Below are 26,795 nucleotides of genomic sequence, written 5' to 3'. Positions count from 1 at the left end.
CGTGTCTGGAAAGGCGGAGCTCAACTCCTCGTCATCTGTTACGTCACGGTAAACAGTGAAATCGCGGAAGTGCTCGAGTACGCAGAGATTTGACTAGACAGTTTTCTAGAATTATTTAAGAATCTTGAAGAAAAAAATGTGGATATTTGTTACATTTCCACTGACGCAGTAACAAACCATCAGTTCAGTTTCAAGAGACGTACGATATATTATATATTGACCGATTTATTCGACAACGATGACGAATGTCAATTTACAGGTACGACGTTTTTTATATTTATTGTGTGTGTTTTTTCTATTGTTTTGTCAATTATTCACGGACATTTAATGTATGTATCGCCATATATTCCGAAGAATATACACGATGTATTTATCGTTATGTTCCGTTTACCGTATGTTGGCTAGGCAGGCACATTAGGTCTTTATGTTTAGCTTGTAAACTAAATGTGACAACGTGTTTCTTAACTTTTTAATGCATTTTAAAGCTTTTTAACTTATGTCTGCCATGCATTCTTCAGTCTGTCTTTACACCGGTCAAACCTGTTATTCATACACTACACTACACTTTAACACGATCTTATTTAACACAAACAGTATGTAACAAAAACACATTTCTAGGTCTGACAATAACAATAACAATAGCTAAATGTGTAAATGTTATTATCTTTTATTTCTCTTCTGTACATCAGAAGGCCATAGATTTGGCCAGTAGGGCGTCAGAGGAGGACAAAGCCAAAAACTATGAGGAAGCTCTTCGCCTCTATCAACATGCGATCCAGTATTTTCTTCACGTGGTCAAATGTAAGCAGTCTAACATCTATTTGGTTTTGCTTCTGGACATGCACAGCAATAGATGACCCAATTCAGAACCTACATTTATTACATCGTTTACACTTTAGATGTATTTTGATTCAAAGTAATGCATTGTGTTTCATGGTGCAGATGAAGCTCAGGGAGACAAGGCCAAGCAGAGCATCAGAGCGAAATGTATGGAATATCTGGAAAGAGCCGAACAGCTGAAACAGTACCTGAAGAAGAAGGAGAGCGCGCCACCGTCCAAACCCGTGAAGGTCCCTCAGTCTGATGACAAAGGGTTAGAAACCATTTCACGTTGAGTCTGCGGAGATCACAGAGAGCGAATACATTACATACTTATAACAATTTGTACTTTATAGGAATGACAGTGATGACGGTGATTCAGAGAAAAAGAAATTCAAGAATCAACTCCAGGGTAAAATGATAAAAATAGTATCGCTTATTAAAGGGATAGTTCACTTGAAAAGTCTTTCATTATTTACTTGCCCTCAAGTTGTTTCAAAACTGTATACATTGTGTTGTTTTGCTGAAAAAAATATTTGGGAGATAGTTTGTAACCAAATAGTTCTGGGGCACCACTGACTACCATAACAGGAAAACAGGTACTATATTAGTCAATGGTGCACCAGAACTGTTTGGTTATAAACATTCTTCAAAATTCTTCTTTTGTGTTCAACAGAATACAGATTTGAAACAACTAGAGAGTTAGTCATTATGACAGAATTTTCCTTTTTGGGTGAACTATCCCTTTGGGTACCTTTATTTAGTTAGGAAAGAAGCCAAAAAGCAAAGTAAAAAATATTTATTTATTTAATAGGTGCCATTGTCATGGAAAAACCCAACATCAAGTGGGGTGATGTTGCTGGATTGGAGGGAGCCAAGGAGGCTCTTAAAGAGGCCGTCATTCTGCCAATCAAATTCCCCCATCTATTCACGGGTATGATGGGTTAAATCATTAACATGTGCACACAGGTCTTTCCAAACTGATCTAAACTTTGCCATCCCTTCCCCATAGGGAAAAGGACTCCCTGGAGAGGGATTCTACTGTTCGGACCTCCCGGAACGGGAAAGTCCTACCTGGCTAAAGCCGTGGCTACGGAGGCCAACAACTCCACGTTCTTCTCCATCTCGTCGTCAGACCTGGTGTCCAAGTGGCTGGGAGAGAGCGAGAAGTACGATGGGGACTTAAAGACAACACGATCATATTACAATTATTTTAGGAGTAGAGATCTGATTATTTACCGGTTTACATGGTTTTGTCATCTTCAGGTTGGTGAAGAATCTGTTCAATCTGGCACGTGAAAACAAGCCTTCCATCATATTCATCGATGAGATAGATTCTCTGTGCGGCTCGAGAAACGAGAACGAGAGCGAAGCGGCTCGCAGGATCAAGACGGAATTCCTGGTCCAGATGCAAGGTAATGTCACTCTAGCTGGAACAAGGTCCTGAGATTTTACTTTCTGGACCCTTATACCTATTTTGTGAAAATCTAAGGTGTGGGAAACGACAACGAGGGAGTTCTGGTTCTCGGAGCAACCAACATCCCCTGGACGCTGGATTCTGCCATCAGAAGAAGGTACTGACCTTTTTCTGTCTACACAGGTTTCTGTATTTTTCTTTATTTGCGTTCGTTTAATTTTTATTGATATTGCTCAGGTTCGAAAAGCGCATCTACATCCCTCTTCCCGAGCAACCCGCACGCTCGTTCATGGTCAAGCTCCACCTTGGCTCCACCCCCAACAGCCTCACGGAAGCCGATTTCATCACGCTGGGGAAGAAAACTGAGGGTTACTCTGGTGCCGACATCAGTATCATGGTGCGAGACGCCCTGATGCAGCCCATTCGTACAGTTCAGTCGTCCACCCATTTTAAAAAGGTACAAACGCACTTTTATTATTAGTCCTTAGTTTAACAATCCCAAAGCAGAGATTAAGCGCCTCACATGCTTGTTTTAACAGGTAAGGGGCAAAGCGTGGAACAACCCTGATGTCGCCGTGGATGACCTCTTGACTCCCTGCTCTCCGAACGACCCTAATGCAGCACCCATGACCTGGGTGGACGTGCCCAGTGATAAACTTCTGGAGCCAATAGTTAGTTTGGTAAGTATAATAATGCTTTATCAGAAATTCACAGAGCTTACTTGGATTTGATCTTTGTGGGGTTTCTTTAGGAGGACATGTGTAGGTCTGTAGAGAGAACCAAGCCTACAGTGAATGAGGAAGATCTGGTGAAGCTCAAGAAGTTTACAGAAGACTTTGGGCAGGAAGGATAAACCAACAGATATTTCTGGATATCAAGTCGTTCCAGCTTTAGAATTTGTGCAGGGATTTGTTAATTCTTTAAAATGGTGGAAGTTATTTATATTTTTCCATTGTGTTTACAATGCCAAAAACAGATGTATTGTTTCTTTTCAGATCATGATGTAATTTCATATCTTTTGAGTCAGCCTTTGACAATAAGCATTGGACATTGAAACACTTTGTTATGAGTGAAGTTACTTGTGCCTTAAAGGCTGGTCAGATGTTGACTTACTACAAAATAAAAGTATAAAAATCTTTACTATATTTGGTCCAGAATGTGAAACCAGTGGAGGTTGTGTTTACAATTTTTACGCGAATACATTGTGGATTGGCTGATAATGTCAAAACTCAGTGTTTTTCTTGTTTTTGACCAACTTTTTAAGTGTTTTTATTATTTTTCTACTCGGTTTTTTCCTACTTTGTAAAATAAAAGGTAAATTACAGACTAAAGTGCTGAAAAGATGTCTGCATTATAATGTAAATCGCTGGTATTTCAAAACAATTGTGAAAGGGTGTGCACATATCTGACACTTGACATAATTGACCAAACAGGCAAAAGGACATCTTAGTTTAATACTTTAAATAACACAATTTAATATATTGGTGGATTATACAAATTATTTAGATGTTGCAGTGACATACTTTTGAAGTTGAACCGGCAATGCAATAATGCACAAAGAGCATAATATGATATAATTGGTGACCAGGTATTTCATAGTCATTGAAGTATATTAAACTCAAAGATAAGTTTCACAAAGCAAACGAGAGTTCAATCAAAGCCATGATCTGAAATTCCTTCTCATACAAACATTCTGTATTACATTAATTGAAGTTTATGTACTCATTAATGTGCATGTTCAAGTTCAAAGCACAACAACAAAGTTCAAATTCAATAGCACTATTATATGTAAATGTTACAAGTATAATCAATGCGACATTACTGCTGTGTATCATTACCAAATTTTCCCTTATTGATTTCACCTAAAGAGTTCGGTCACAAACGTTGTGAATAATTGTGCTAGTTCATTTGAGACGGTTGAAAGTTTTACATTAACTCCTTTAAGCAAAAATAAAATGTATATCCATGCACAAACAGGAGTCAAGACGAAACACACCAGTTCAAACTAAATAAATATATCTTACAAAGGGAGAAAACATTATGCACAAACATGTCAAAACAAAATGTTAAAAAGGCCATGCACAAGGAAAGGCGGAGAATTATGGGAAAGTAGATCTAAGATTTAGTGTCATTCTTTCTTAATGTAGCCATGAAGCAATTCTTTCCAACCAATAAAACTATGTATATATTACATATGGTTTGCCTATGATCAATTCCATCATTTTTCAGGGTCTGTACGATTTTATTACAGGCTATTGTTAGTATAATGTCATTTTTGGACTTAATAAGAGCGACGCACAAAAAGACAGCTAATGAGAATGGTGATCTATTAACCTTAGAGATAATCAATATCTCGACTCTAATAGTCAATAATTTAGCATACGTCCTTAAAAACCCACTGATTACATTTGCAAAGCAAACAGGTTTTCTATGCTTTTGGTACAAAGCCAAATTGATCAATTGACACAGACAAAAAAACGAACACAACCCCTAGGTACAATATCACACCTACAGTACGTGTTGTATTGGAAATGTGTAAAGACGAAAGTTAAATAGGCTGTAGGATATTTAAGGAGGTCACGGGTTAGGCCGGGTTGGCATAAATACATTAGAATACAGAAAATAGGGAGCCGAGGGCCAATCCTGTGGCAGCGCCGGCTAACATTCCCAGAGCGATGTCACCTCCGTCATCACGGCGACGTTCCTGCACAACAACATTGTTGACGCCGGGTGCATAACCCCCTAAAAATAAATCATAATAATCGATGAATGCCACATTGTTAAAACCCAGATCAAGTTAACAATGGCATAATAAAACAAGGCGAAGGTAAACCAACTTCCTACTACCTTGATACTGATAAGGATAGGTGACGGCATACTGCTGTCCGTCTGCGGCGTACACCATCTGTGTGGCGTAAGATGGAGGATGAGGCACATAGCCTCCATATCCATCAGGGTAGTACACCTAAACAGAAACGGAGCAAATTAACATGCATGCGATGTGGTTTTTTTATGTTACCTGTGGCCTGTATCAGAAGCGAGGTGAACAAACACAGAGTTGCGAAGTACGTTTTGAGTTGACAAAACCAGACGAACCCAACCTGGTTTAGATCAGGATCAGCTGTAGCACAACGCTGCGTATAAACGTTCTCTGTCAACTCAGGTTTGATCCAGAGTTTGTGCGGCAAACACACACAGAACATGGAAAGCATCATCAGTTTGATCGACTTCTAGCGAGTATCAGCGCAAGTCACTCTGTCAAAGATGAAGAGATCATTAAGAAAAAATGTCATGAATTGAAACACATTTACAAGGCAGGAATAAACATGGTTGAAGCTTTGAGAAGGCAGCTACCGACTATATCAATACAGTAATACAATACAAATATAGTGTGTTAATTTAAATGCTATGTTTAATATTCATTCATAAATATTAATTACCAACTCATATAATAATTGTATGAATGTGTTTTTAATTAGAATTAATATGAAATTGAATATACGTCACTTTTCTCAGGGCTGATTGGTCCAGTTTTGGTTTGCGATCTCTAACCCAGAATAAAACCTGCAGATTAGCCATTTACCACAGCGACGAAACCCGCTCAAACCCATTCCACCTTGAGCCCGAAACCTATGCTCAAACTAAACGCGAACTTACCGAGTTAAAACTCAAACCGGCTTTGTGATACAGGCCACAGATAGTTGAAACCAAAACAAATGGTTTTCTTTAAAACAGGCCTTATGAATAAATACATGTGACGCTTTACTGATTATGACCACAGCACACTTTTATGACGGTCTGTGTTTGAGGCATCGCTTGTAAAACGTAACTGACCTCAATTGCCCTTCTTGGTCAAACAAGTTTACAAGCAAACAGATAATACACATATGCATCCATGCCACATTTAGAGTTTGCTTTCTATTTGACACATTCCTTTAAATACCCCTCACGTGACATTACCTGTGGAGTCGGATTTAATTCAGAGTAAGGGGGAGGGGCTGATGCCATGACTTCCTCAGCAAAACCAACCTGATTGGCTGACACGACCTACAAACAAAAACAACACAGAGTTCTTATGAATCATGTCAGGAGGCGTCCCTGTTACTTCTGGATCATTTATTTATATTTATCACAACAAAATCGAGCTTTAACCCATATATACACATATTCTGTCCCACAACCAGCACGGAAAAGTTTGCTGACTCCCTCCAGGCCGTGCTCCTGGAAAGGTAAACATGTGTTTGCTTTCCCCACCTATAAAAAGGTTGTGCAAGCACGCGGTGACTCACCATATTGACTCTGGCATCCTGTAGAGCCATGGTCCAAGCCCTGAGAGATAAAAGATAAACAATGATTTTTGTGCTACTGTGAACCTATTTATCGTGCTCACAATTGGGCGAAAGTTTTGAATGACTCACAATGCATCGTCTGCACTGTCTGCACAGAGGCTAATGACGCGTCCGTCCCGGCACACGATCTGCAGGAGGGAATCTTTGCTCTTGCCATCAGGCGCCGTGAGCTCTGCAATAAACAATGAAGATCGACAGAACTTGATATATTAACAAAACAGACCAGACACATAAGGCACTCGAAGCGTGTCCCGGTTTCTCACCTCCCACAGATTGAAAAAGGCATAAGATGAAGTGTACATCACGCTCACCTTTACACGCATTAGCGTTGCGGATGTTGATGCAGTCCACCTTCATGTGGATCTCATCCTCCATGTCCCGTCGCTGTTGGTCATCGTAGAAGACCAGACGTCCATCTGACCAGAGGTCAAACCAGTTCCTCTTCCAGCGACGCAAGATGGTGCCTGAGAGAAGACGACAATAAGACTAACTATCAAAAAGGGTTTTCATTTGTTTAGTACTAAACTACTGAGCGGGTCAGTTAAATTCACTAAATGTAAAAAAAATGTAATGATGCAAGTTACACTTAATCCATTAAATATTTACACAACCAAAATTTTTTTGTTTACTTTATTAATAAAGTAAACTCACTTTGTCTGTGCAGCCACCCGCTTTTCACAAACGCCATCCTCCAATGAACTACCTATACAAAAATACAAATACAAAAACAGGATATTTACTCCTATATGACGTATACATATAATTTTGTAATATTGTACATATTCGACAGTAAATATTCGCAGATAAACTCCCTGTTTGTTTTTGCGTTAGCTCGAGCTCGACTGCTTCCCTAAAACACGACAACAACAACCCAAAGAACCAAACGTCCTAACATCTTTTAACCAACCGGAAACATATTTGAACACTTTGTGACATCTTAATGTGTCAAATGTGACTAATGAATAAATTAAATAGGAAACCGTACCCGCTTTGGTGTGTGTTGATAGCTGAAGCGCGTGCCCGACTAGCACTGTGACATCAGCATCGTTTTACTCTCAGCTCAGCTGATGGCGTATGTCATCACGTCATATGATCAAGAAGACTTTTATTAAGAGCTTGTTTTATATTTGAAACGAAGGCAGATAACGTTCAACGATACAATTTATATGATCTATTAATTAAACTGGCGTATTTCACTTATTTCGAAAAATAGTTTTTACCTCTATTATTTTTACTCATTTCAGGAATTTCAAAATTAACACTTTTTTTCGAAGAAAATGTAATGATCCATAACAATAAAAACAGTGTAAACATTAGAACACAGAGACTTTTAACTTTCATAGAAATTAAACGTGGCCAAATATTAAATGGCGTCTAAAGGGGTACAAAACGAGTGTATATTTTCTTACTTTTATTGGCAGATATTAATTTGTGAGCTATCATCATCAAACCATTATGTAATAGAAAAGAAAACATTACTCATAGCTCATCCTCTTTCTATTAAACTCACATAAACTGGAAACTGCTAGAAAGATTATTTTACTCACCACTAGGTGGCGTAGTTTCACTATAAATCGAAGGCATTTGTCCAACACATATGGGGTGGTTTCCCGGACAGGGATTGGTTTAAACCAGGACTAGTCCTTAGTTAAATTGGGACTTTTAAATCGTTTTTACAAACATGCCATAGAAAAAACATTACGCATTTTGAGACAAAACAATTGCACTGATGTATTTCAAGATATGTCACTGCTAACTGTTTGAACCCCGTGGTTTATCACGCAGGGTTTGAGATAGTCCTAGACTAAAATAAATGTTAGAGCTGTGTAAACTGAAAACACCATGCATAGCTCGCATCATAAAATATACCAGTGCCCTTGTTTTGTCTCAAAATGCACATCAGGGATGTTTTGTGTTATTTAAATGTCCTAATTTAACTAAAGCCCAGTCCTGCTTTAACCTAATCCCTGTCTGGGAAACAGCCACTGTGCCCCATATTGTTACTGCTGTAATATTTATGTACAACATTTATAAACCAAAATATTTGATGATACAGCATGATACAGTAATATTTTGTCACATTACTTAAACATGCAGTTTTAACAATTGACGCAACAGGTCTTGGAACAAACGAGATTAAACATAATCTGATTTTAGTTTATGGACAGTGTCCAATCAAACAGCTGGGGAAATGGGTGACGTCACAAATCAGTGAGAACATCTGAGCTCATGCAGTGCTGGTGAAAATAATCTCATCTGAGCCTCGTTCAGTCATACTGGAGACTGAGGTCAGCGGGGCCAGATTGAAGTGATTCACGCAAGTATCTCACCAATGGCTGGTCATAATCTTTGGGCAGATTATCCATCAGAACCAATAGTGGGGCCCCATGGAAAAGATGTGTGCTGATTTTGAGAATTCCTTCGTTTGTTAAATCAGAGTTTCTGAAGACTTCAGAGAACAATAACATCCTGGGGAAGCTCTGGAATCATGTAGTGGGAGGAGACTGACAGGTAAGTGTCAGAGATGTGTGTCATTAGAGTGCAGCTTGTGCTATTTGTTGGAGTTATTTTTGTTTATAATTTCACACGTTTGTTACTAAGTTCATCTTTTTAAAACAGGCCTTATGAATAAATACATGTGACGCTTTACTGATTATTTTTAGTGCCGTGACATCAACATTAAGAATATTGTTAGGCTTATAGAAATTAAAACCATATTTTATTATTTTATATTATACTAGCCATATTAAATATATTATTCATTTTGATTGATAATCATTCGGGTAGCTGAAACCCGGAGCTGCTCTCTCACTTTCTGTTGAATCACACTGCAGCGGTTTTGTAGTTAAAAAGCTTTGGAGAACTTCAGCAACAATTTTATGGAGAATAAAAATCTTTGAAAAGATGGCTGAACGCTGAATGATGTTCAACTTAATAAGAAAATAAAAATAAGAAAAAAACCACCAGGGGCATGTTCAAGCTCAAACCGGTGGGCAACGTTTTGCTACGTTTTCCGAAATGTATTAAAAAAGAACACAAACAATGGCCCACAGTTCAACTCTTGAGTCATCACATCAAGGTTTCAACCGCACCACCGTTTCCGTTTAAAAAACGTTTTGCAACGTTTGCCCTGAAAGCAATGAACCGGAAATCATGCACGGTTATCTTGTTGCATTGTTTGTATGCAGTTTTTTCTTTAATAATATTTAATTGTCGTCCAAATCCACAGTGAAATTATAAATGTATTTAAACTCAAATAATGATAAAATGTTTGTATTTGATAAAATAGGTTAAAAGTCAGTTTTTAGATTTTTTTGTTGAGATTTTACCGAAAACTATCAAAAAATCGATATATTATATAAAATACATAAATACTTGAATTTGTTTGGAACAACAATTTTTTCAAATATTTAATATAATTTGGTCGTAGCAAGTGTTGTTTACATACTTCCCTCTTTAACTAGAACAAGGTTAGGCAGGGCTGTGTCTGTTTCCATGGAGTGCACAAATGAGAAGGTCTATTCATTTTTTTTGTCTTGCAGTTCATGCGTCCTTGGACCCAATCCAGTGGTCTCTGTTACATCTGGCTTTTCTGCATAACTGGTCCCAGATCAGCAATTCAATCATGTACTGCAAGAAAAATAATCATGCGTTTAAGTAACTTCAAAAAATCAAAGCAGAGACCATACCACGATCTGCTGAGATGACATTGTCTTAACGTGAAGGTCACCGACATGTCTAGGTCATCAAACATAATGAAGAGCGAGGGCAAGCCGGCCGCTCCACGTTCACAATCAACAAAGGAAATTCCTTGGCAGCCGGAATATGTGCCTGGAGACTTCTGAACTTCCTCTACTCAGCATTTACAAATTCTTCCATCTCCGTTCCTCCCAAAATTCAAGGGTAGGATTACACCCCTCCCACCGGTGGGCGGAGTTATCCAGTCAGCTCCACCAATAGAAACTTTTCACAGGTCAGTTTGTCTCTAAGGTGGTCATGACTATCTCCATAGTAACCTGGTGATCTTTGCACATGTAGTCAACATTTACAGTTGGTCCCTTACCGGGTGACATGAGAGGAGTGTTTGGAGCAGTGTGTGTGGTTTGTGATTTCCGGGGATTGTAGATGAGACAACGGTTTATGAAGCCAGCTTTGCTTCCTTAAAAAGTGGGAGTGTACCAAGCATACTTTTTCCTCACTTTTGTGCCATGAAACAGCTGGAGTGAGAGAGAGAGAGAGAGAGAGAGAGAGAGAAATGTGTGAAGCTTTGAAAAGGCCAAGTGAATCTAGATCACGATGGGATTTGTCCGACTGCTTTTTTGTTTTTGCTCCTTTTAAGCAAATATGATTCTTTAACATCTTAAAATGGTGTTTAACAGGGTTCACACGGCCGCTCTGGAAGTCAGAAAGGTGAAGGAAGAACGAGGTAAGACACTCGAAAAGAACAGATTATGTACGTGTGTAATGGGAAAGTCAAAACTGTTGCTCTAGCTTTCACGGGCACCTGTGTCCGAGTCATAACTTTCGAAACAGTTTTTCTTGACCCGTGCTTGTGTTATCCTTGAGTGGTCCCTTACGAGAGACCCTTTCCCACAATAGATTATTGTGTTTTTATTCCTGGTTCGACACGTTGACCTCTATGTGCGCTGGGGTCAGTGCCAGCGGGCTTATAAACGCAAGACGATCACAAGCTTCTACGCATTAAGACCCTTTTATTACTAAAACATGATTAAAACTATTTGATTTTATGATCCACTACTGTTGACAATTTGAGGAATACAGACATAATTTCATTTTTCTTATTAGAGATTATTTTGAGAAATGTCTCAGTGGTTTGGTGTTCAAACAGTGGAAGTCAAATGGGGGCCAGTGTTCATTCTTCAAAATATCTTCTTTTGTGTTCTCCAGAAGACAGAAAGCCATACAAGTTTGGAATGACATGAGATCAACTAGAATTTGAATTTTTGGGTGAACTGTCCCTTTAAATCTTAGATTTGCATGATTTTTTAAGGATTCTTAATTCCATTGCTTTGTTTGTGTCTGTGTGTATTCAAGCAAGTTAACCGCGCTCAAACAGTGGAGCGTATATGAGCGTGACATATTTGTGGTACCTGGAGGAAAAACCTTCAGCACCGTTGTCCTCATTAGAGAAGAACAATTAAATCAAATTAATCTTCCAGAAAACACAGAGGAAACCCGCAGAAGAAACCTAGGTTTTTCTGTTCTATGTTCCAGGGATTTAAGACAATGTTTGCCAGTTGTTCAACGCATGTTCCTCACACCTGAACGTCTTTGTCAGTTTTATTCATTTAGGAATTGTCGAATTGAGGACAGCGAGTTTTTAAGGATGGCTGGCAGTTTGAAAGCAGTCTGGTGCTGTTTAGGGTTAGGTTAACTAATTGAGTTTGGAATACAGTCAAGAGAAAATTCATTTTTAAGACATTACTATTAATAAAGATCAAGATGTATATCTGTATACTTCACTGTTTAAAGAGGCTACAGACTGCGATAGCATTTTCCATGCAAATACCTTTCACCCTAAAAGCCTTAAGGACAGTATACCATTGGGTCAGTTCCAAAGACTAAGACGTATAAGTGATCAAGAGACACATTTCAATTGCACGGCTGCAGATATGAAAAATCGTTTAGAACAGAAAGGATATCAAAAAAGAGTTCAGGCCTTTAATAAGGTGGACTATCAGAAAGGGTGATGGACCACAAAGACCTCTGCAAAGGGAAGCTTATTGGATCTATCAGTTGAAAGCAACCAGTTCTCCTGGGCTGATACAGAATTAGATTTAACTTCATTTATGTGAATATGTTTGGGTTTGGCAACTTTCTTTGGTTGAGGTGAGCTATTGAATCTTATAAGGGTTGATCCCATTATTGGGTTCCCCTCATCCCCTTAAATTTTTGGTTTCTCCCAACCTTACACATTTGCTGTGTCCCAATTCGCCTACTTATATTATGCACTAAAAGTATGTACTATTTTTGTAATGTAAAAGCATATACATTTTAGTTTGTAGCCAAACAATATGCACGCACCGGGACATACTAAGAAGCGGAAGTGAAACACCATTGGTCCATGGCCATTACGTAATAGGTGGGTGTGTTATGTTAGCGCCACCCGTTCGGTGGGAAAGGTGAGGTCATATAATGTCTTCATTAAAAAAAGTCAGATGCTACTTACTCTAAGTTGAAATAGTAGTAAGTTCTGTTAACACTAAGTGAAAATCGCAAAATTTCTTAGCGTTATGCTATTTGCACTAACCGAAAATAGCTGTAGGGCCTATTTTCTTTGGATTAAGCAGTTAGATGATTTTAACTTATGAATAGTGGCAGATAGTTACTATTTGCACCTTAGTATTGTTGTGCATTAAACATTACGCAATAATAACAGCCAGTAAATCATTATATTTATAAAAATTATTAAAATGATGGCTGCTTATTGAGATATTAAAGCTGTAGACCATAGTGTCTCTTTCCTTTAGAAAAATAAACACACAGCTATGCGCTTGCGATAACGCTCGTTCGTCATTGCAGACATCTTTGTTGTTTTTGTGGCCACGTGAGCAGAGGCTGTTTGCATACGTCTTGTAAACCCCGCCTCCAGAAACAAAGGGGTGTTGGATTGTTCGAAGCGGGGCGAGTAGAACTGATGGCAGATATTTAGCTCTTTTTACTGTGGTTTTGTGATCAGCCATGATGTGAATAAAGTGCCTTGGATTCTCTTTTGCAGTGTAAAACCTGCATTATTCTCAGAACACGTATCCGGCTGCTGGTCGCAGTGAAACTACTTTTTGGAAGCTGAAGCCGCTGGCCTACAAGTGTTTGGAAAGCCTTAAGATCAAAAATTGTTTCAGACATAAATTCCAGAACACAATTTAAATGAAGAATGTGTGCGGTTGGCCTGTCCTTCACAGGAATTATGTGATATTGATGAATTGAGGCCTGTTAGAGAATGTGAATGCATGCATTAACCTATATTATATTATATACCTATATATTGCTTCTAGATTTTTGTCAGGGTTGCGAAGAATGTTGTAATAGAAAAAAGAGGCTCTACCCGTCTTTGAAGAAAGTTAATTTTAAAAGTAATGTTTTTAAATATTACATTTCTTCCTTAAAAATGTAACTAAATAGCATTGCTTGTATGGAAAGTATTGAGTGTTTTTTTTCTCATCTGAGATCTTCGTACTTTTGTGTGGATATGCTGTGGCTTAGAAATGTATTTTAGAGGTTCATTTTGAAATAAAATCACAACGTTCACTATTCATTCTGATACTGAGGAGAACAATTTAGAGGAATTCTGAAATAAGATAATACAATTCATACTTATACTAAGTTTATAGTAATGAATAAAGAAAATTCTGATAAATATTTAGATATTTTGTTTGTAATAAATAGTGCAGCTAAACACAAAAATAGGTTTCAAAATAATGAGAATTTTTCCATCATAGAAATCGCAGGATTATCTATTAGAAAAACCAGATAAAATATAACTCCAATATTAATGTGTGCATTTATAAAGTAATGCATTGTTAATACTTCAAAAAAGCAGTCTGGTTATGTAATGTGTGTTACTTGTAACCGGAGCGTAACGCCGATGTTTCTCACCTTGTAAATCCAATGAAAATGTTTTGTAATTTAATATTGTTAAATAACAACTAAAAAATTTATGATAATTGTATGCATTTAATTAACAATGGACGTTTATTTGATAAAATATCAGCACATTAAGCAACATTGATTGTATTCCTCCATCTCCTCAGCCACTATAATGCTCCTCTGACTCTCCGACTTGACCATGGAGGATGCAGTCACATCTGAGGATGCCGAACCTCTGCCTGCTACCTTTCAAAACGCTGATCTCGCCCATCTCAGGGAGCAACCGGAACCCATGCAGGCAGAGGATGGTCGTCCTTCCATCCTTGGCCCAGAGCCTGGCTCCTCATCTACTCCCTCCTTGCCTCCCACCCAACAAACCCAAAGCTCTGCAGTATCAGCTCTGCAGTCCAAGGTCAAGTATCTCGCTGAGCGCAAAGTTATTTGGAAAGAAAGCGCAAGTGCGACCCCGGGCAAGAGGATGGCTCCAGGGACCTTCATGTTGGGATATGCTCTCACCGACGCTTGGGGCTCTAGTAGCAGCGACGAGGAGATGGAACCTCGCAAGTCGAAGCCTCAGTTGGAAAGAAGCGAGTATGACCATGTTACACCCATGCTTGCAATTCCACGTGGACTTGGAGAAGGAGCGAGTGTGGAAAACCTGTCTAGTGATGTCGGTGGAACTCAAGGTGACCTTGTTTCACCGTCTGATAAACTATCCAAGTGCTTCTGGATATCCGGTAGGCCGAAGATGGTGCTTCCAAACATCGATGTTCCTGTGGGGACAGACGAAGGAACCCTGTGTTCGGTTGCTTCCAAAATGGCCCACAGGTTCCCAAGAGAACTGCAAAGATCTGACAGTTTGGAGAGCCACCTGCGCAGGTACAATCACGGCGAGGTCGGATCGACGATGCAAAGCGGACTCTGGCGAGCCGACAGCTTGGAGAGTGTGTGCAGCGGTGGGAGCTCGTTGTCACTGGCCGAGAGGGTCGAGATGAACCGTGGCCTTCTCAAACAGATGCTGCAGAAAGCCCAGACTAAATACGACGAGGGCGGCCAGGGGACAAACCCGGAACAGCGTCTAGACTCAACGCACACTGGCGGCAGAGGTAAATCTGCATTCTGCCAAATCCGATATAACGCACGATATCATGCGTAACAGAATTAATCCCAACATATCAGACAGGTGTTAATGCATGTTGAGCGAAAGATGAGATGACATTGTCTGCTACAACACGTTTCCGTATTACTCATCGGGATTATAAACATGCACACGACCTCCTTAATAAGACAGAGGTCATATAAGCATGAACAACGGATAATCCAGATATGAGGGAACAGTGGGATAAGAATAAGACATAAAACGGTACAGGTACAGGGGGTGCAAAAATAAATGCAAAAATAATCACATAACTGAAATTGTCTATAGATTGATAACTTAACCTGGGGTGACAAAAGATAATGTAAAGTTAAAGAAAAAAAAAAACGTTTCAACAAATGTGGTAAATTTAATATTACAACCGATGTATTCCAGATGACAAAAACAATTGGTTTGGGATGGTGGGCACTATATAGGGAATCCATTATCCATCTCAATCTGTTTCTGCAGGTATCTGTGGCCAGAACGACAGTGATCTGGATTCTGGAATATCCCTTCAAGGTAGCGAGAGCAGTCAAAGGTGGGCAACACAGATGAATGCGCTCGCATCACTGTCATTCGCACACAATGAGAAGATTTAGCTTCCCTGAGTGATTCTGTCCACTGATTTGCGACTCACAATTACGGTTCCATCATTACTCTAAAAAGACACGAGGGAACGTGGGATCAGGGGAAAACGTTTGATCGTATCATTTGCTTTTCCTGCCTCTTCCTCATATTTAACTCCACTTAGGAACAAGGGAAATAGCTCTGCACTTATCTCTGAAATAATGACACATGCAGTTTTAGAATATAATTGATAATATTCAACCTTTTTTGGAAAACCAAGACAACATGCTCCTGGAAATTTCCAGTAGGTTTACTTTTATTTATTTCATTTAAAGGGTTGTTGCTAAACGTTGAAAGTTTTCTTTTTTCTTTCACTTTTTCTAGTGCACACCACAACACACACATTCATTGTTTTTTGCACTTGTACATGTTTTTTCCAGTATTTTATTTAGAAAGCAAACCCAGGAAATCTGTAGCCAAAATGCAAATGGTGTTATAAATTGATATTAAATGGGGTAATAAAAATCATCTGATAAATATTGGCGACTGACACATCAGTGCATCACTACTTTTGGGACCCAAACAGCAAAATTTAATAAGAATGACCCCTTCCATTACTATGATTTGTTATGATTTCAAATTACATCATACTTTTACTTTTTTTAAGTAAAATATGTATTTATGAGTAATATTCCTATAATTTTGTAACAGATTACATTAACATAAGCTTATTTTACCCATAATACAAACCACACACAGACACACACACACACACTGAACCTCCGTCAGCCTAATTAGTGATGACGGCCCGCTCCACTTAATCCCCCCCCGACTCTACACAGGAGCTGACGTGTTTCTTTCTCTGTCTCTCTCTCTCCGGCGGGCCCACAGGGCCTTTGTGTTGGCCGACGACCTTCTGCTGAGCCCTCGCCACGAGCAGGCCAAGCGACTGCTGGAAAGAGCGCGTATGAAGGCCCGGTCCAACCCTCTCAAAGCCGACCACACCATCCTGCCCGTCCAGAGGGACAACCTGTAAGTTTCCTATAACTCTGTCTCTTAATATTTGTCTGTCGTTCGTTGGGGGTTCGAGGTGGTGGGGGGGGGATTGTTTTAGAAGCTTAAGCATCATGGGAAGGGAGGGCGTCTACATAAAGAACTATGCAGATCGAAACATGGAAACCCTCGCACTTGAGAGCTTGTTTGTGTTTGTGTGGGGGTGTAAAGCGTAAGCTGTATTGTGGGGAGATGAGCAAGTGTTTCAAGAAGCAACAGGTGCTTGTTTGTATTTCACAGCTTGTTGGAAACCCACAACTATGGACAAAATAAGTTGTTAAAAAATATCAAGTTGTATCTTCATTTTATGTGTCTCAAAACTGATAACTCCACTGTTTTTATTAGTTTAGCAGAGTTTTGTAAACTAAAAATATTGATGTTGGTTTCTCTTTTTATGACCACAGGTTTCCAGTAGTGAAAAAGTCATTATACCGCTAGTTTTTGTCTAAATTTGAAAATTTTAATATGAAAAGCTTAAAGAGTGACAACTGTTTTGGCCTGACATGTTACATAAGACAACTTGTATTATACAACACACGCACGGTCAGTGCCTTTAAATCCCGCTTCCCCATCCGGCGTTTTGTTCTCTACCTCAGCACTTTCACACAAAGACAGACGGGTGAACCGCCCCGGACGTCCGCCTCCACGTTTGCTCCGATGACATCCGGAACAGATCAAATGAAACAACAAAATGCGGCATGCATAGAGAAAAATTATATTCACCTTTTTCTCCCTATTCATAAATTAGCACACATTTGATGCTATTAAGGGACAGTTCAACCATAAATGAAAAAGTTGTCATCATTTATTCACCCTCGTGTTGTTTAAGACTTTTGTGTGACTCTTTCTTCTGTGGAACACAAAAGAAGATATTTTGAGAAATGTCTCAGAGGTTTTGTGTCCATACAATGGAAATCAATGGGAGTCAATGTGGTTTGTTTTTTTCCAAATATCTTCTTTTGTGTTCTGCAGATGAAAAGAAGTCACACAGGTTTGAAATGACATGAAGATGAATACAAGATTAAAAAATTGTTTTGGTTGAAGTCGCTTTGCATAAAAGCATCTGCCAAATCGAGTCGCTACACAGGAAAAAAACTGAGTTTGCCTGCTTACAAAGAAAAGAAGGGTCTATAATTTTTGAGGTAGGTTTATTTGAACTGATAGAGACAGAATATTTATATAAAGGTTATAAATTGATTTGCATTTCAATCAGTGAAATAAGTATTTGATCCCCGAGCAAAACATAACTTTGTACTTGGTGGAGCAACCCTTGTTGGCAAGTACAGAGGTCAGACATTTCTGATAGTTGGTCACCAGGTTTGCACATATGTCGGGATACATTTTAGTCCACTCCTCTGTAAATCTTTAAGGTTTCTTGGCTGTCGCTCAGCAAATTGGAGTTTTAGCATCCTTCACAGGTTTTCTATAGGACTAGAGACTGGCTAGGATATTTAATGTGCTTCTCCTTAAGCCACTCTTTGATAGTCTTGGCAGTTTAGACATTGTCATGTTAAAGACACATCCACGACCCATCTTCAGTGATCCAGTGAAGGGGAGGAGGTTCTCGTCCAAGATTTTACGGTACATGGGCCCGCCCCTCAGCCCCTCAAAGGGGTGAAGTCATCCTGTACCCGAGCAGAGAAAAAGCCCTAAAGCATTATGTTTCCAAAACTGTGCTTCTCTGTAGGGATGGTGTTCTTGGGATCATCTGAAAACAGGAGTCAATTTCGGTCTCACAGCACCTTCTCCGAAGCCTTTTCTGAATCATTTTGATGTTCATTGTCAAACTTCAGACGAGCCAGGCGGGCCTTCTTGAGCAGGAGGACTTTGCGGGTGCTTCAGGATTTCAATCTATTGTGACATAGCGTGTTACCAATGGTTTGCTTGCTAACTTTGGTCCCAACTCTCATGATCATATTTATCCCATTGGGTAAATCTAGCAGGGATCTCCAGACGAAGGGCAATCGATAGTTATTTTGAATTTCTACTATTTCCAAATAATCGCACCAACAGTTGTCTCCTTCTCGGTAAGCTTCTGTCTGTGGCCTATTCAAGGCTTGTGCAGGTCTACGATCTTGACCCTGACATCCTTTAAACCAATTTGGTCTTGACCATTGTGGTGAAGAGGTTGAAATGGAAGATATTTTATAGACATAAAAAGCTGACTTAGGAGTACTTTCTTAAAGTGAAAGGACAGATCTGTGGTCCAGATAGGCACATAATCTGTGGAGCCAGAATTCTTGCTGGTTGTTAGGTGATCAAATACTTATTTCAATGACTGAAATGCAATTTATAACCTTTATATAAATTTTTTCCTTGATCTTTTTGGTTGATATCAGTTAAAATAAACCTACCATAAAGAATTATAGACCCTTCATTTCTTTGTAAGCAGGCAAATTTACACAATCAGCAGGGTATCAAATAATTATTTCCCCCACTGTATAGGGTTTAATTCAGACGAATTGGTAAAAATACTATTGTCAAATTGCTTGAAACCAAATCTTTGAGAAAACCACTTTCAGCTCCGCTACACCTGTCATATCAGCAGCTGTTCTTCTCGCTCTCCTCTGTTAATTCCCTCCTCGCTCATCCCTGACGGGAAAACAGATCTGTGATGTCGGGTGTGCTGCTGTCGACTTGCTCAGGGTGAACTTAACTGCCTCTCTCGGGATCGACTGTTTAACACACATTCACTGCTCTACACAGTCCCAAGGGTTCAAGAACTGTGAGCAATGCTTAATGTAATAATTTACATTGAACAACATCTTCATTGCATACAACTAGGAATAGATTTTATCTGATGTATCCAGCTCGACCTCCTTTTGAAATTCGGCTTTGGTACCACCGTGCACGGTCTCCACATTCCTGACATGCTTTTATCCTCATGGCCTCATGCTGTGAGATAGACCGCATGCGCCTGTTTCTTCATGTACAGTCTGGTTGTAAGCTCACAAGAATGCATCTGGTTTCATACACGTCTGTGTGTCCACAGGGAGCTGCTGTCCTGGGTTGGCGTACACCGTGCTCCTCTTGCGGGAAAGGAGGGCGTGGCGGTGGTCTCTGGCAACCTCAGTGACTCCTCCAGCAGCGACTCTGCGGGCGGAACCAGGCGCAGACACGGCCAGTCCCCCACACGCGTGCGCTTCGAAGACGAATCTGAGAAGGATGCCGAAGTGCGCTACCTGGAGCGACTTCGCCAGCGCCGCAGGGCCGGAGAAAGAGCCCAGGGGTTGCTGGTGTCTAAACCCAGTTTGTCTTCTTACATCGGCTGTCAAACGGAAACCGACACAGGTTCGATATTCTGGAAGGCCAAAGCCAAGAAGAGTCTGGTGAACGGCAACGGGCATTACAGAAGTCCGGCGGCGAACAGGCAGTGCAATTCCTGTGGGACGCTTCTGCATGATGTACACGGGGCTAGCTTGAACTCGAAAGCCCCGGTATCAAACGGTGAAGTCGGAGGGAAGAAAATACCGTGTTGGGTGGCTCCCACCCTTCCCAATCGCCTGGTTCGTATCGAACAGATTAAAGAGACGTATATCGGAACGACAAGTCCCGCCATCGTCCAGAGTGACGGAACGCACTGCAGTCCGCCAAACGCTGTGGATTATTTGAGCGCTAAAGGAACGCTTCAGAAGCTGAAGAAGAAGGTTAGGACCAAGAATGAACCCTTGTATGTCAACGGCCTCATGGACGGCGACAAACTCGCGGTCAACGGAACTCAGATGTGTTTGACAAACGGAGTAATGACATTGCCGCACAATCCCTATGCCACAGAACAACCAGGACAGATGAAAATCACATTCCCTGTGGCTCCTCCGTTGCCTCCCAAAGGAGAACAACCCAACCTTCCCCAACTGACCCCTCCGCCTCTCCAACCTAAAAAATCTGCACTGAAATCAAGCTCCAAAGGCAGTTCCGGCGGCCAGCGAAGGGTCGCCCGCATTTCTTCCCCGGAGTACTGCGTTGTGCACATGGAGTCCGTTAACTTAGGGGGTGCTGTGGAGAGCTTCTCTCAGGAGCAGGCCTCCGCTGGGTTGGGTTACTGGGAAGATAGATCATTGGTGGTGAGCCCTTCTTTACCCAGAACAAGAAACCTACCCGTACAAGGGGAGGAATGGTCCCAAACGACAGGTTAGTTTATTCAAGTGCCCCAAAAATATACATTGTAGATTTACTTACAATTGATTCATATTCGGTTGTTTATTCTGTCTTCACGTACTGTCTTCATATACTGTTTCTGGGGTCAATAAGATGCCATAGGCAAACAACAAAAAATGCTAATTTACGCTCATGGTGGGCTGTAAAACTATCGGAAAACCACGATTCTAACCTTTATCTTAATAACGAAATCCCACATGGCCAGTCAGCGATTAATTTTTCATAATGTACTCAAATATTGATGTCTGAGATTCTGCAAACCTGGAGACTGTAGTGTATACTGTGAGTTAATAATGCTCCACTTAAATATGTGATGTTAGTAAACCGTGGACCCGGAAATGGCCTTCCTTACGTCACCACATAACAACCGAATAGGATGTATACATCTATACATTTTTACATCTGTGGCCGAATTCATGACCTTTGCTTTGCAATGTTCTATCAGCTGAAGGTACCCTTAAGGTACCCTTTATAATGTAAAGTTTTTCCTCATTTTGAAATCTAAAAATGAAAGATTTTCCCAGAGTCAAGCTGAAATTTCTCAGTCAGCAAGGTGTTATCATTTAGTTTGTATGGATATTGTCACAGCCCAAATATGAGGGAGACGAATGTTACTCATTTTATAAAATGAACCATAATAGTGAAATGTTATTATTATTAATAAATATTTTTATGTGTATTATTAGTACGTTATGGAAATGAGCCTGTGGTTGCTTTATCCATCATTTATGTCCTGCAGATTTGGAGCAAGCTCCAGGACCGCTGGGATCTGATGCAACATCCGGCAGTGCTGAATCAACCCAAAGCCCTCTGAATGACGTACATGTCCGAGGACCAATCAAATCAGTGCTTCACAGGGCCAACAGCCCAAACCGTTCACAGTAAGAACAGATTCTACATTCACAGAAGCTGCAGGAAAGTCTACCCATAACCTCTCTGTTCGGACCTTTAAATTCGTACAGTCTCCGAAATATTTAATTTCCGGGCTCGTGGTACGGATTTCTCTGGCACTTTAGTCTCAAAGTAGGTCAGGAGAAATATGGGGCAGGATTTATTTTTTTCTAAAGCTGTACTGCCCCCTATTGGTTAAGAATCACAACATCTTATTGTGTCTCATTCAAACCTATGATAATGTTTTGGTACTGAAATAACTCTGCTGTGTTTTAGAGCAGGGACAGATGCTGAGCACCGGGAGGGTCGGTCCAAACTGTCCCTGCGGCGCTTCTTCTCGGCCATGGGACTGAACAGCGCGGGGTTGCTGGGAAAAGGACGTTCGAGCAGCATGGATCATCTCAGCCTTCACCCTAAACCCAACTTGACCTCGAACCCAAGACCAACCTCGCCCTCAACATCTCCCAGCCCAACACACAGACACCATAGTCAGCTGAAGAAAGCTCCCTCACTACAGTCCATCCGCCTGGTTAGCGCTCTAATTGTTTCTTTTTTACTTTAATCGTAAAATGTAATACCATTATGAACCCTCATCTGTTCACCATTAAAATCATTACCAATGTACAAAATGCAGTGCCTTTCAATTTAGATGTATGGTTCACATCCTCTAGATAACATCCCACAGCATTTCAATTAAAACCAACTTAATTCCCATTATGACCATTTGATCTATTGAAGTTCTGTAAGGGTTACTATTTTAAGTAGCCAAAATCGCAAAACAAATATTTGTTCTCATTCCCAGAGATCTGAAAGTACTGCATTATATTGGGTGTTTTCTTATAGTTTTATCGTTTAAAAATGAATAAGCTATTTGCAATGCTGGCTGATCAGTGCAAGTGATGAATATTCAATCTGACTGTATCATGACTCACCACCAGGGGTCTCCGTTTCTCCAACTGAGAAGATCCTCCTCCGCTCAAAACCTTCAGATCACTAGGAAAAAAACAGACAGATCTTCAGCATACAGTCCAGGAGAACAGCCCTGTAGCCCTGTACTCACCAGGTACAGCACAATAATTCACCCAGCATAACCATAACATAATTAATATCTGACAATATAATGAAATATAGGAATATACTGTATAACATGAGATGACACTAGATAACATTACAAACATAACATAATATAATAATACATTATATTATAATAAGATATCCTTATAATATAATGTTTTGTATCATTTATTGTATATTTATGTAAAATATAATACTAAATAATACTCTATACCCTAAAATAAGGTTTACTTTCAAAGTGCCATGGTAATACCATGTTTTTCAGCATAGCACAATTACGATACCATAGATTCAGAGACTATCATGATGGTGAAACCATAGTATTCTTTGTATCACCTTGGTATAATATGAACACACAAATGCCATTAAATAAGAATAATGTTTATGAAATAAGACATATGTTGAAATTATACACTATTAGCATCTTTTATGACTAGCTGTTTTTTTTATTCTTAATCATACATACAGTGTAATCATGATAATTTGATGAATAATCAATCTGTCTATTAACATCTCTGAATTCATTGATAGCACTGGAAGGTTACAATGTAAATGCTCTGTTCTGTAAAGCAAGCAGTATACTGCTGCAAGGTCCAGACAGCTGTCATGTTGTGCAACAGGACAAGTGTTTTCCATTGACTGGCTCAGAGCGAGAGCGAGAGAGGGGATATAAATAGAGGTGCGTGGGTCTGCCAAAGACATAAGTGGAATTCTGGAATGATCAGCTCTCTACGTACTTCTGCTGCTAAATTCAGCTTCTTGCGTGTCTTTCCAGAAGAGTTTGTGTGTGTGTGTGTGGGGGGGGGGGGGGTTTGTAGTGTGTTTTTCACTGCTGTTGTGATGTTGTGTTTATATGAGTGAGTTGTATGTGTGAGGAGATGGAGAGAGGGAGAGAGAGAGAGAGAGAGAGAGAGAGAGAGAGAGAGAGGAAATTCCAGCCCCAGTGACTGGAGCAGGACTACTGCTTACATCATCTTCCTCAAGAGCCAATGAGAACGCAAGGATCTGTTACTCAGAGATGCTATTATTGGCATCTCGGACGCATCTGAGAGAGCGAGTCAGAAAAAGACATGCTGATCTACAAGGGTCAAAAACAGCCATCCGTATGAGCACTGTTGTTATTTAGTCTCTCAATCATAGGAGACTCAAATAAAGATAATCATAATATCTTTAAAATAATGATCGTGTTGAATGCATGTCATTCATCATGGATTCATGGTTTTTGCATTTTTGTGGTTATGGTAAATTAATCTGTGTGTATGTGTGTTTTAGGGACCTCCAGCGTGCCTTGAGTGTAGAGGACGTAGGGCGGCCCAGTGCGGTGCGCTCGGTGGGTCGTGTGGCTCGGGCCTTCCCTGACGGCACAATCCTTCTGGAGCTCTCCAGACCTCCAAATGGTCCCTTCGGTTTTCTCATCTCACGGGGCAAAGGCAGGCCAGACTCTGGTGAGAGACCCCCTCTGATATTCACATGATATGCTCAGATTTCATAGTAAGCTAATTTAAGATGGTTATTGATTGAGTTGCCAGGTTGGTGTATTTTTCAGCATGCATACAGTATATGAACTGTTTGGTGCCTGAAGCAGAGCTATTATAGTTTAGTTTTAATGTAATTTACATATTTTAATTAGCTTATATATTATATATATATATATTCTTTATTTCATATATTATCTTTTATTTGTTTTTTAGTTATTTTAGTGCCTCAGCTGAAACTTATTTCAGTTTATTATTGCGCAAAACATTTCTCATTATCATTTAGTTAAAGATTTTCTACGAATATTTTTATTTGATAACACTTTTTAAGATTCCTAAACGTATTTTATGCCTTCAAGATACATTTCTAGTGTTGTATACTGTGTTGATAAAGCATCTGCCGAATGAATTATGCATATGTGTCTCTTTATAATGTAATGTACATCTGATCAAGTACTAATACATTTAAAAGTCAATCAGTTGCTTTCTGAATTTTGGCATTCGCCTTTTAACAAAACCTACATTATAAAATGTCAGTACATTTAAACTCTACAACCTTTTGGTGCTGTAAGCAAGTCGAGTTACTAAATTCTCTCCCCTCATTGCTGACTATATAAATCCCATCTGTGATTTTAGGGGTGTACATTGAAGAGATGGGCGACAGCAACACTGAAAAGCTCTACGCTGGTTTGCTCGGAGTCGGCGATGAGATTCTGGAGGTGAATGGGGAGAAGGTTTCTGGACTGAGTTTGGACTTGGTGACCCGTTTAATGACTCAGAACAGCACCGCGTCCATCCGCGTTCTGCAGCATAGACGACTCCAGCGCTAAAAACTGAGATCAGACCACACAGAGCTTCTGATCGACTGTTTCAGTAACATCCAATAACTGCAATCGATAACTGTCAAACAGTGTTAGGAATGAAGTCAGCCATGAGATTGTGTGTGAAATTGGCAATGTTGTGTTTTACTGCTCGAGGTGTTTGTAGTTAAGACGGTTAAGGGAACATTTCGTGCACTATTAAGCAATGATGGTGTGACACTGTTCCTTTAAAGCGAAGGGCAAAACTAATGCATTAAGCTTCTGAAGCACATATGTATAAACATTATAAAATTATGAGGAGCTTGGATGGTCTGCATTCAAACTTAAATATGTTTGACATAAAGATCAATGTTTTCAATAACATCAATGAAACAAATTGATTTTGCTTTTCTCTATATCCAAAGGGTTGGATGATGTAAAGCCAATTCTACACGCTAATGCAAAATACAATTTATATTGTATGCAATGCAAAAATAAACCCAGCATTTTTTCTTAGAATGCCAACCAACGTAGAGGTACAGAAGCTGCAGTTGCATCGATTATAACTTCAAAATGCTCTTTAGTAAATGAATTCCATGCATCTCCGCGAGCTGGTGCAATAAAACGCCTCCACTGTGCAATCTGATACCATTAGTCTACTGTCCATAATCAAATCAGTATTACGGTACATGCAACACCAAATGACACCAACCTAATGTATTCTGTTTTGTTACATTTATTTATATGTGTTCCTATGAAATAAAACATCTGGATTTTGTGGGACACTTTGTTCTCTTTATTCCTAAAAGGGGGCATCAATATACATTAGAATAATTTTACTAAAAGAAGCCATACGAAAATATATATACTTCCAAGTGCCCACGACTGAATCTTTTCAGTTGTGAAAAGATTTGATGTAATACAGGAGAATACAAGATGTGCAAAAGGGTCTCCAGCTGTCAGTTTGGAGTGGCAAATGGGGGAGGCAGGTTAGTCATAGTCAATATCTTTCCTGTCCTCCCCGAGTGATTTGACAGTGATTGATCCCACCCTGATCCCCCATCATTCACAACGACACCAAATACAGAGAATATGCGTTTAGATATCACGTGGGAGACAGGAAGATGTCAAGGTGGGTGGGTTATTTTGATGGATGTCATGTGATGCTGCATTAAAGGCACATCAGTCGATTCCAGATATATGAAAATGGGAAACTTAATGTATTTTAACTGGATTTTTCGAGAATATTACACCGGGTTGTTTCCAGGGCATTGCTATTCAGTTGCTAAGGTCTGTTTGGTCGCGTGGTGCCTTATTGGTTGCGTATTGATGCGCGTCAAAACCCCGCCCCCGTGAGTATGACGGCTCACGTCACTCCTGTAACGTATGTTTTCTGTTTATTGGTAATGTTCGGCAAGGCATTTATTTTAACACGTTTCAGCAGTG

At 39.8% G+C, this 26,795-nt stretch overlaps 3 protein-coding genes across 7 annotated transcripts; 2 read left to right on the top strand and 1 right to left on the bottom strand.

Moving 5' to 3' along the window:
- The first annotated feature begins 1 nt into the window (after window position 1).
- LOC306902260 (vacuolar protein sorting-associated protein 4B-like) lies at window positions 2-3,697 on the top strand. The gene is made up of 11 exons (XM_079470675.1): window positions 2-259; window positions 690-801; window positions 943-1,093; window positions 1,176-1,231; window positions 1,634-1,753; window positions 1,832-1,988; window positions 2,086-2,234; window positions 2,312-2,393; window positions 2,474-2,693; window positions 2,776-2,916; window positions 2,988-3,697. The coding sequence occupies exons 1-11, from the start codon at window positions 239-241 to the stop codon at window positions 3,087-3,089; spliced, it is 1,311 nt and encodes a 436-aa protein (XP_079326801.1). The 5' UTR covers window positions 2-238; the 3' UTR covers window positions 3,090-3,697.
- Window positions 3,613-10,490, bottom strand: plekhb2 (pleckstrin homology domain containing, family B (evectins) member 2). 4 transcript variants are annotated; one of them, XM_079470677.1, is made up of 9 exons: window positions 10,320-10,490; window positions 10,034-10,215; window positions 7,237-7,288; window positions 6,897-7,049; window positions 6,655-6,757; window positions 6,526-6,565; window positions 6,197-6,283; window positions 5,084-5,201; window positions 3,656-4,978 (listed from the first exon to the last, which is right to left on the bottom strand). In XM_079470677.1, the coding sequence occupies exons 3-9, from the start codon at window positions 7,271-7,273 to the stop codon at window positions 4,845-4,847; spliced, it is 672 nt and encodes a 223-aa protein (XP_079326803.1). In that variant the 5' UTR covers window positions 7,274-7,288; window positions 10,034-10,215; window positions 10,320-10,490; the 3' UTR covers window positions 3,656-4,844. The 4 variants fall into 4 exon arrangements, with proteins under 4 accessions (XP_079326802.1, XP_079326803.1, XP_079326804.1 ...); XM_079470676.1 differs by lacking the exons at window positions 10,034-10,215; window positions 10,320-10,490 and adding an exon at window positions 7,571-7,667 and having other exon boundaries at window positions 3,613-4,978; XM_079470678.1 differs by having other exon boundaries at window positions 10,034-10,443.
- Window positions 8,840-26,133, top strand: kiaa1614 (KIAA1614 ortholog). 2 transcript variants are annotated; one of them, XM_079470674.1, is made up of 12 exons: window positions 8,840-9,096; window positions 10,128-10,558; window positions 10,965-11,011; window positions 14,358-15,299; window positions 15,800-15,869; window positions 16,790-16,930; window positions 19,944-21,082; window positions 21,849-21,990; window positions 22,277-22,529; window positions 22,939-23,063; window positions 24,347-24,519; window positions 25,186-26,133. In XM_079470674.1, exons 4-12 carry the CDS (start codon window positions 14,393-14,395, stop codon window positions 25,377-25,379), a joined length of 3,144 nt encoding a protein of 1,047 aa, XP_079326800.1. In that variant the 5' UTR covers window positions 8,840-9,096; window positions 10,128-10,558; window positions 10,965-11,011; window positions 14,358-14,392; the 3' UTR covers window positions 25,380-26,133. The 2 variants fall into 2 exon arrangements, with proteins under 2 accessions (XP_079326800.1, XP_079326799.1); XM_079470673.1 differs by lacking the exon at window positions 10,965-11,011 and having other exon boundaries at window positions 8,859-9,096.
- The last annotated feature ends 662 nt before the right edge of the window (window positions 26,134-26,795 follow it).

The sequence above is a fragment of the Barbatula barbatula genome (genome assembly GCF_947034865.1).
Source record: "Barbatula barbatula genome assembly, chromosome: 13".
NCBI classification, from domain to species: domain Eukaryota; kingdom Metazoa; phylum Chordata; class Actinopteri; order Cypriniformes; family Nemacheilidae; genus Barbatula; species Barbatula barbatula.
This window is presented reverse-complemented; position numbering and strand designations above follow the sequence as displayed.

What these genes read in the sequence shown, in the direction of transcription:
- LOC306902260 (XM_079470675.1), top strand. Translation starts at nt 239, where the DNA reads ATGACGAATGTCAATTTACAG. An exon ending in ATTCCTGGTCCAGATGCAAG is followed by an intron (nt 2,235 to 2,311) that starts GTAATGTCACTC and finishes TGAAAATCTAAG; the next exon opens with GTGTGGGAAACGACAACGAG. An exon ending in GATTCTGCCATCAGAAGAAG is followed by an intron (nt 2,394 to 2,473) that starts GTACTGACCTTT and finishes GATATTGCTCAG; the next exon opens with GTTCGAAAAGCGCATCTACA.
- plekhb2 (XM_079470677.1), bottom strand. Translation starts at nt 7,273, where the DNA reads ATGGCGTTTGTGAAAAGCGGGTGGCTGCACAGACAAA. An exon ending in GACAGTGCAGACGATGCATT is followed by an intron (nt 6,566 to 6,654) that starts GTGAGTCATTCA and finishes TTTATCTCTCAG; the next exon opens with GGCTTGGACCATGGCTCTAC. An exon ending in AATTAAATCCGACTCCACAG is followed by an intron (nt 5,202 to 6,196) that starts GTAATGTCACGT and finishes GTTTCTGTTTAG; the next exon opens with GTGTACTACCCTGATGGATA.
- kiaa1614 (XM_079470674.1), top strand. Translation starts at nt 14,393, where the DNA reads ATGGAGGATGCAGTCACATCTGAGGATGCCGAACCTCTGCCTGCTACC. An exon ending in GGAATGGTCCCAAACGACAG is followed by an intron (nt 21,083 to 21,848) that starts GTTAGTTTATTC and finishes TATGTCCTGCAG; the next exon opens with ATTTGGAGCAAGCTCCAGGA. An exon ending in AACAGCCCAAACCGTTCACA is followed by an intron (nt 21,991 to 22,276) that starts GTAAGAACAGAT and finishes GCTGTGTTTTAG; the next exon opens with AGCAGGGACAGATGCTGAGC.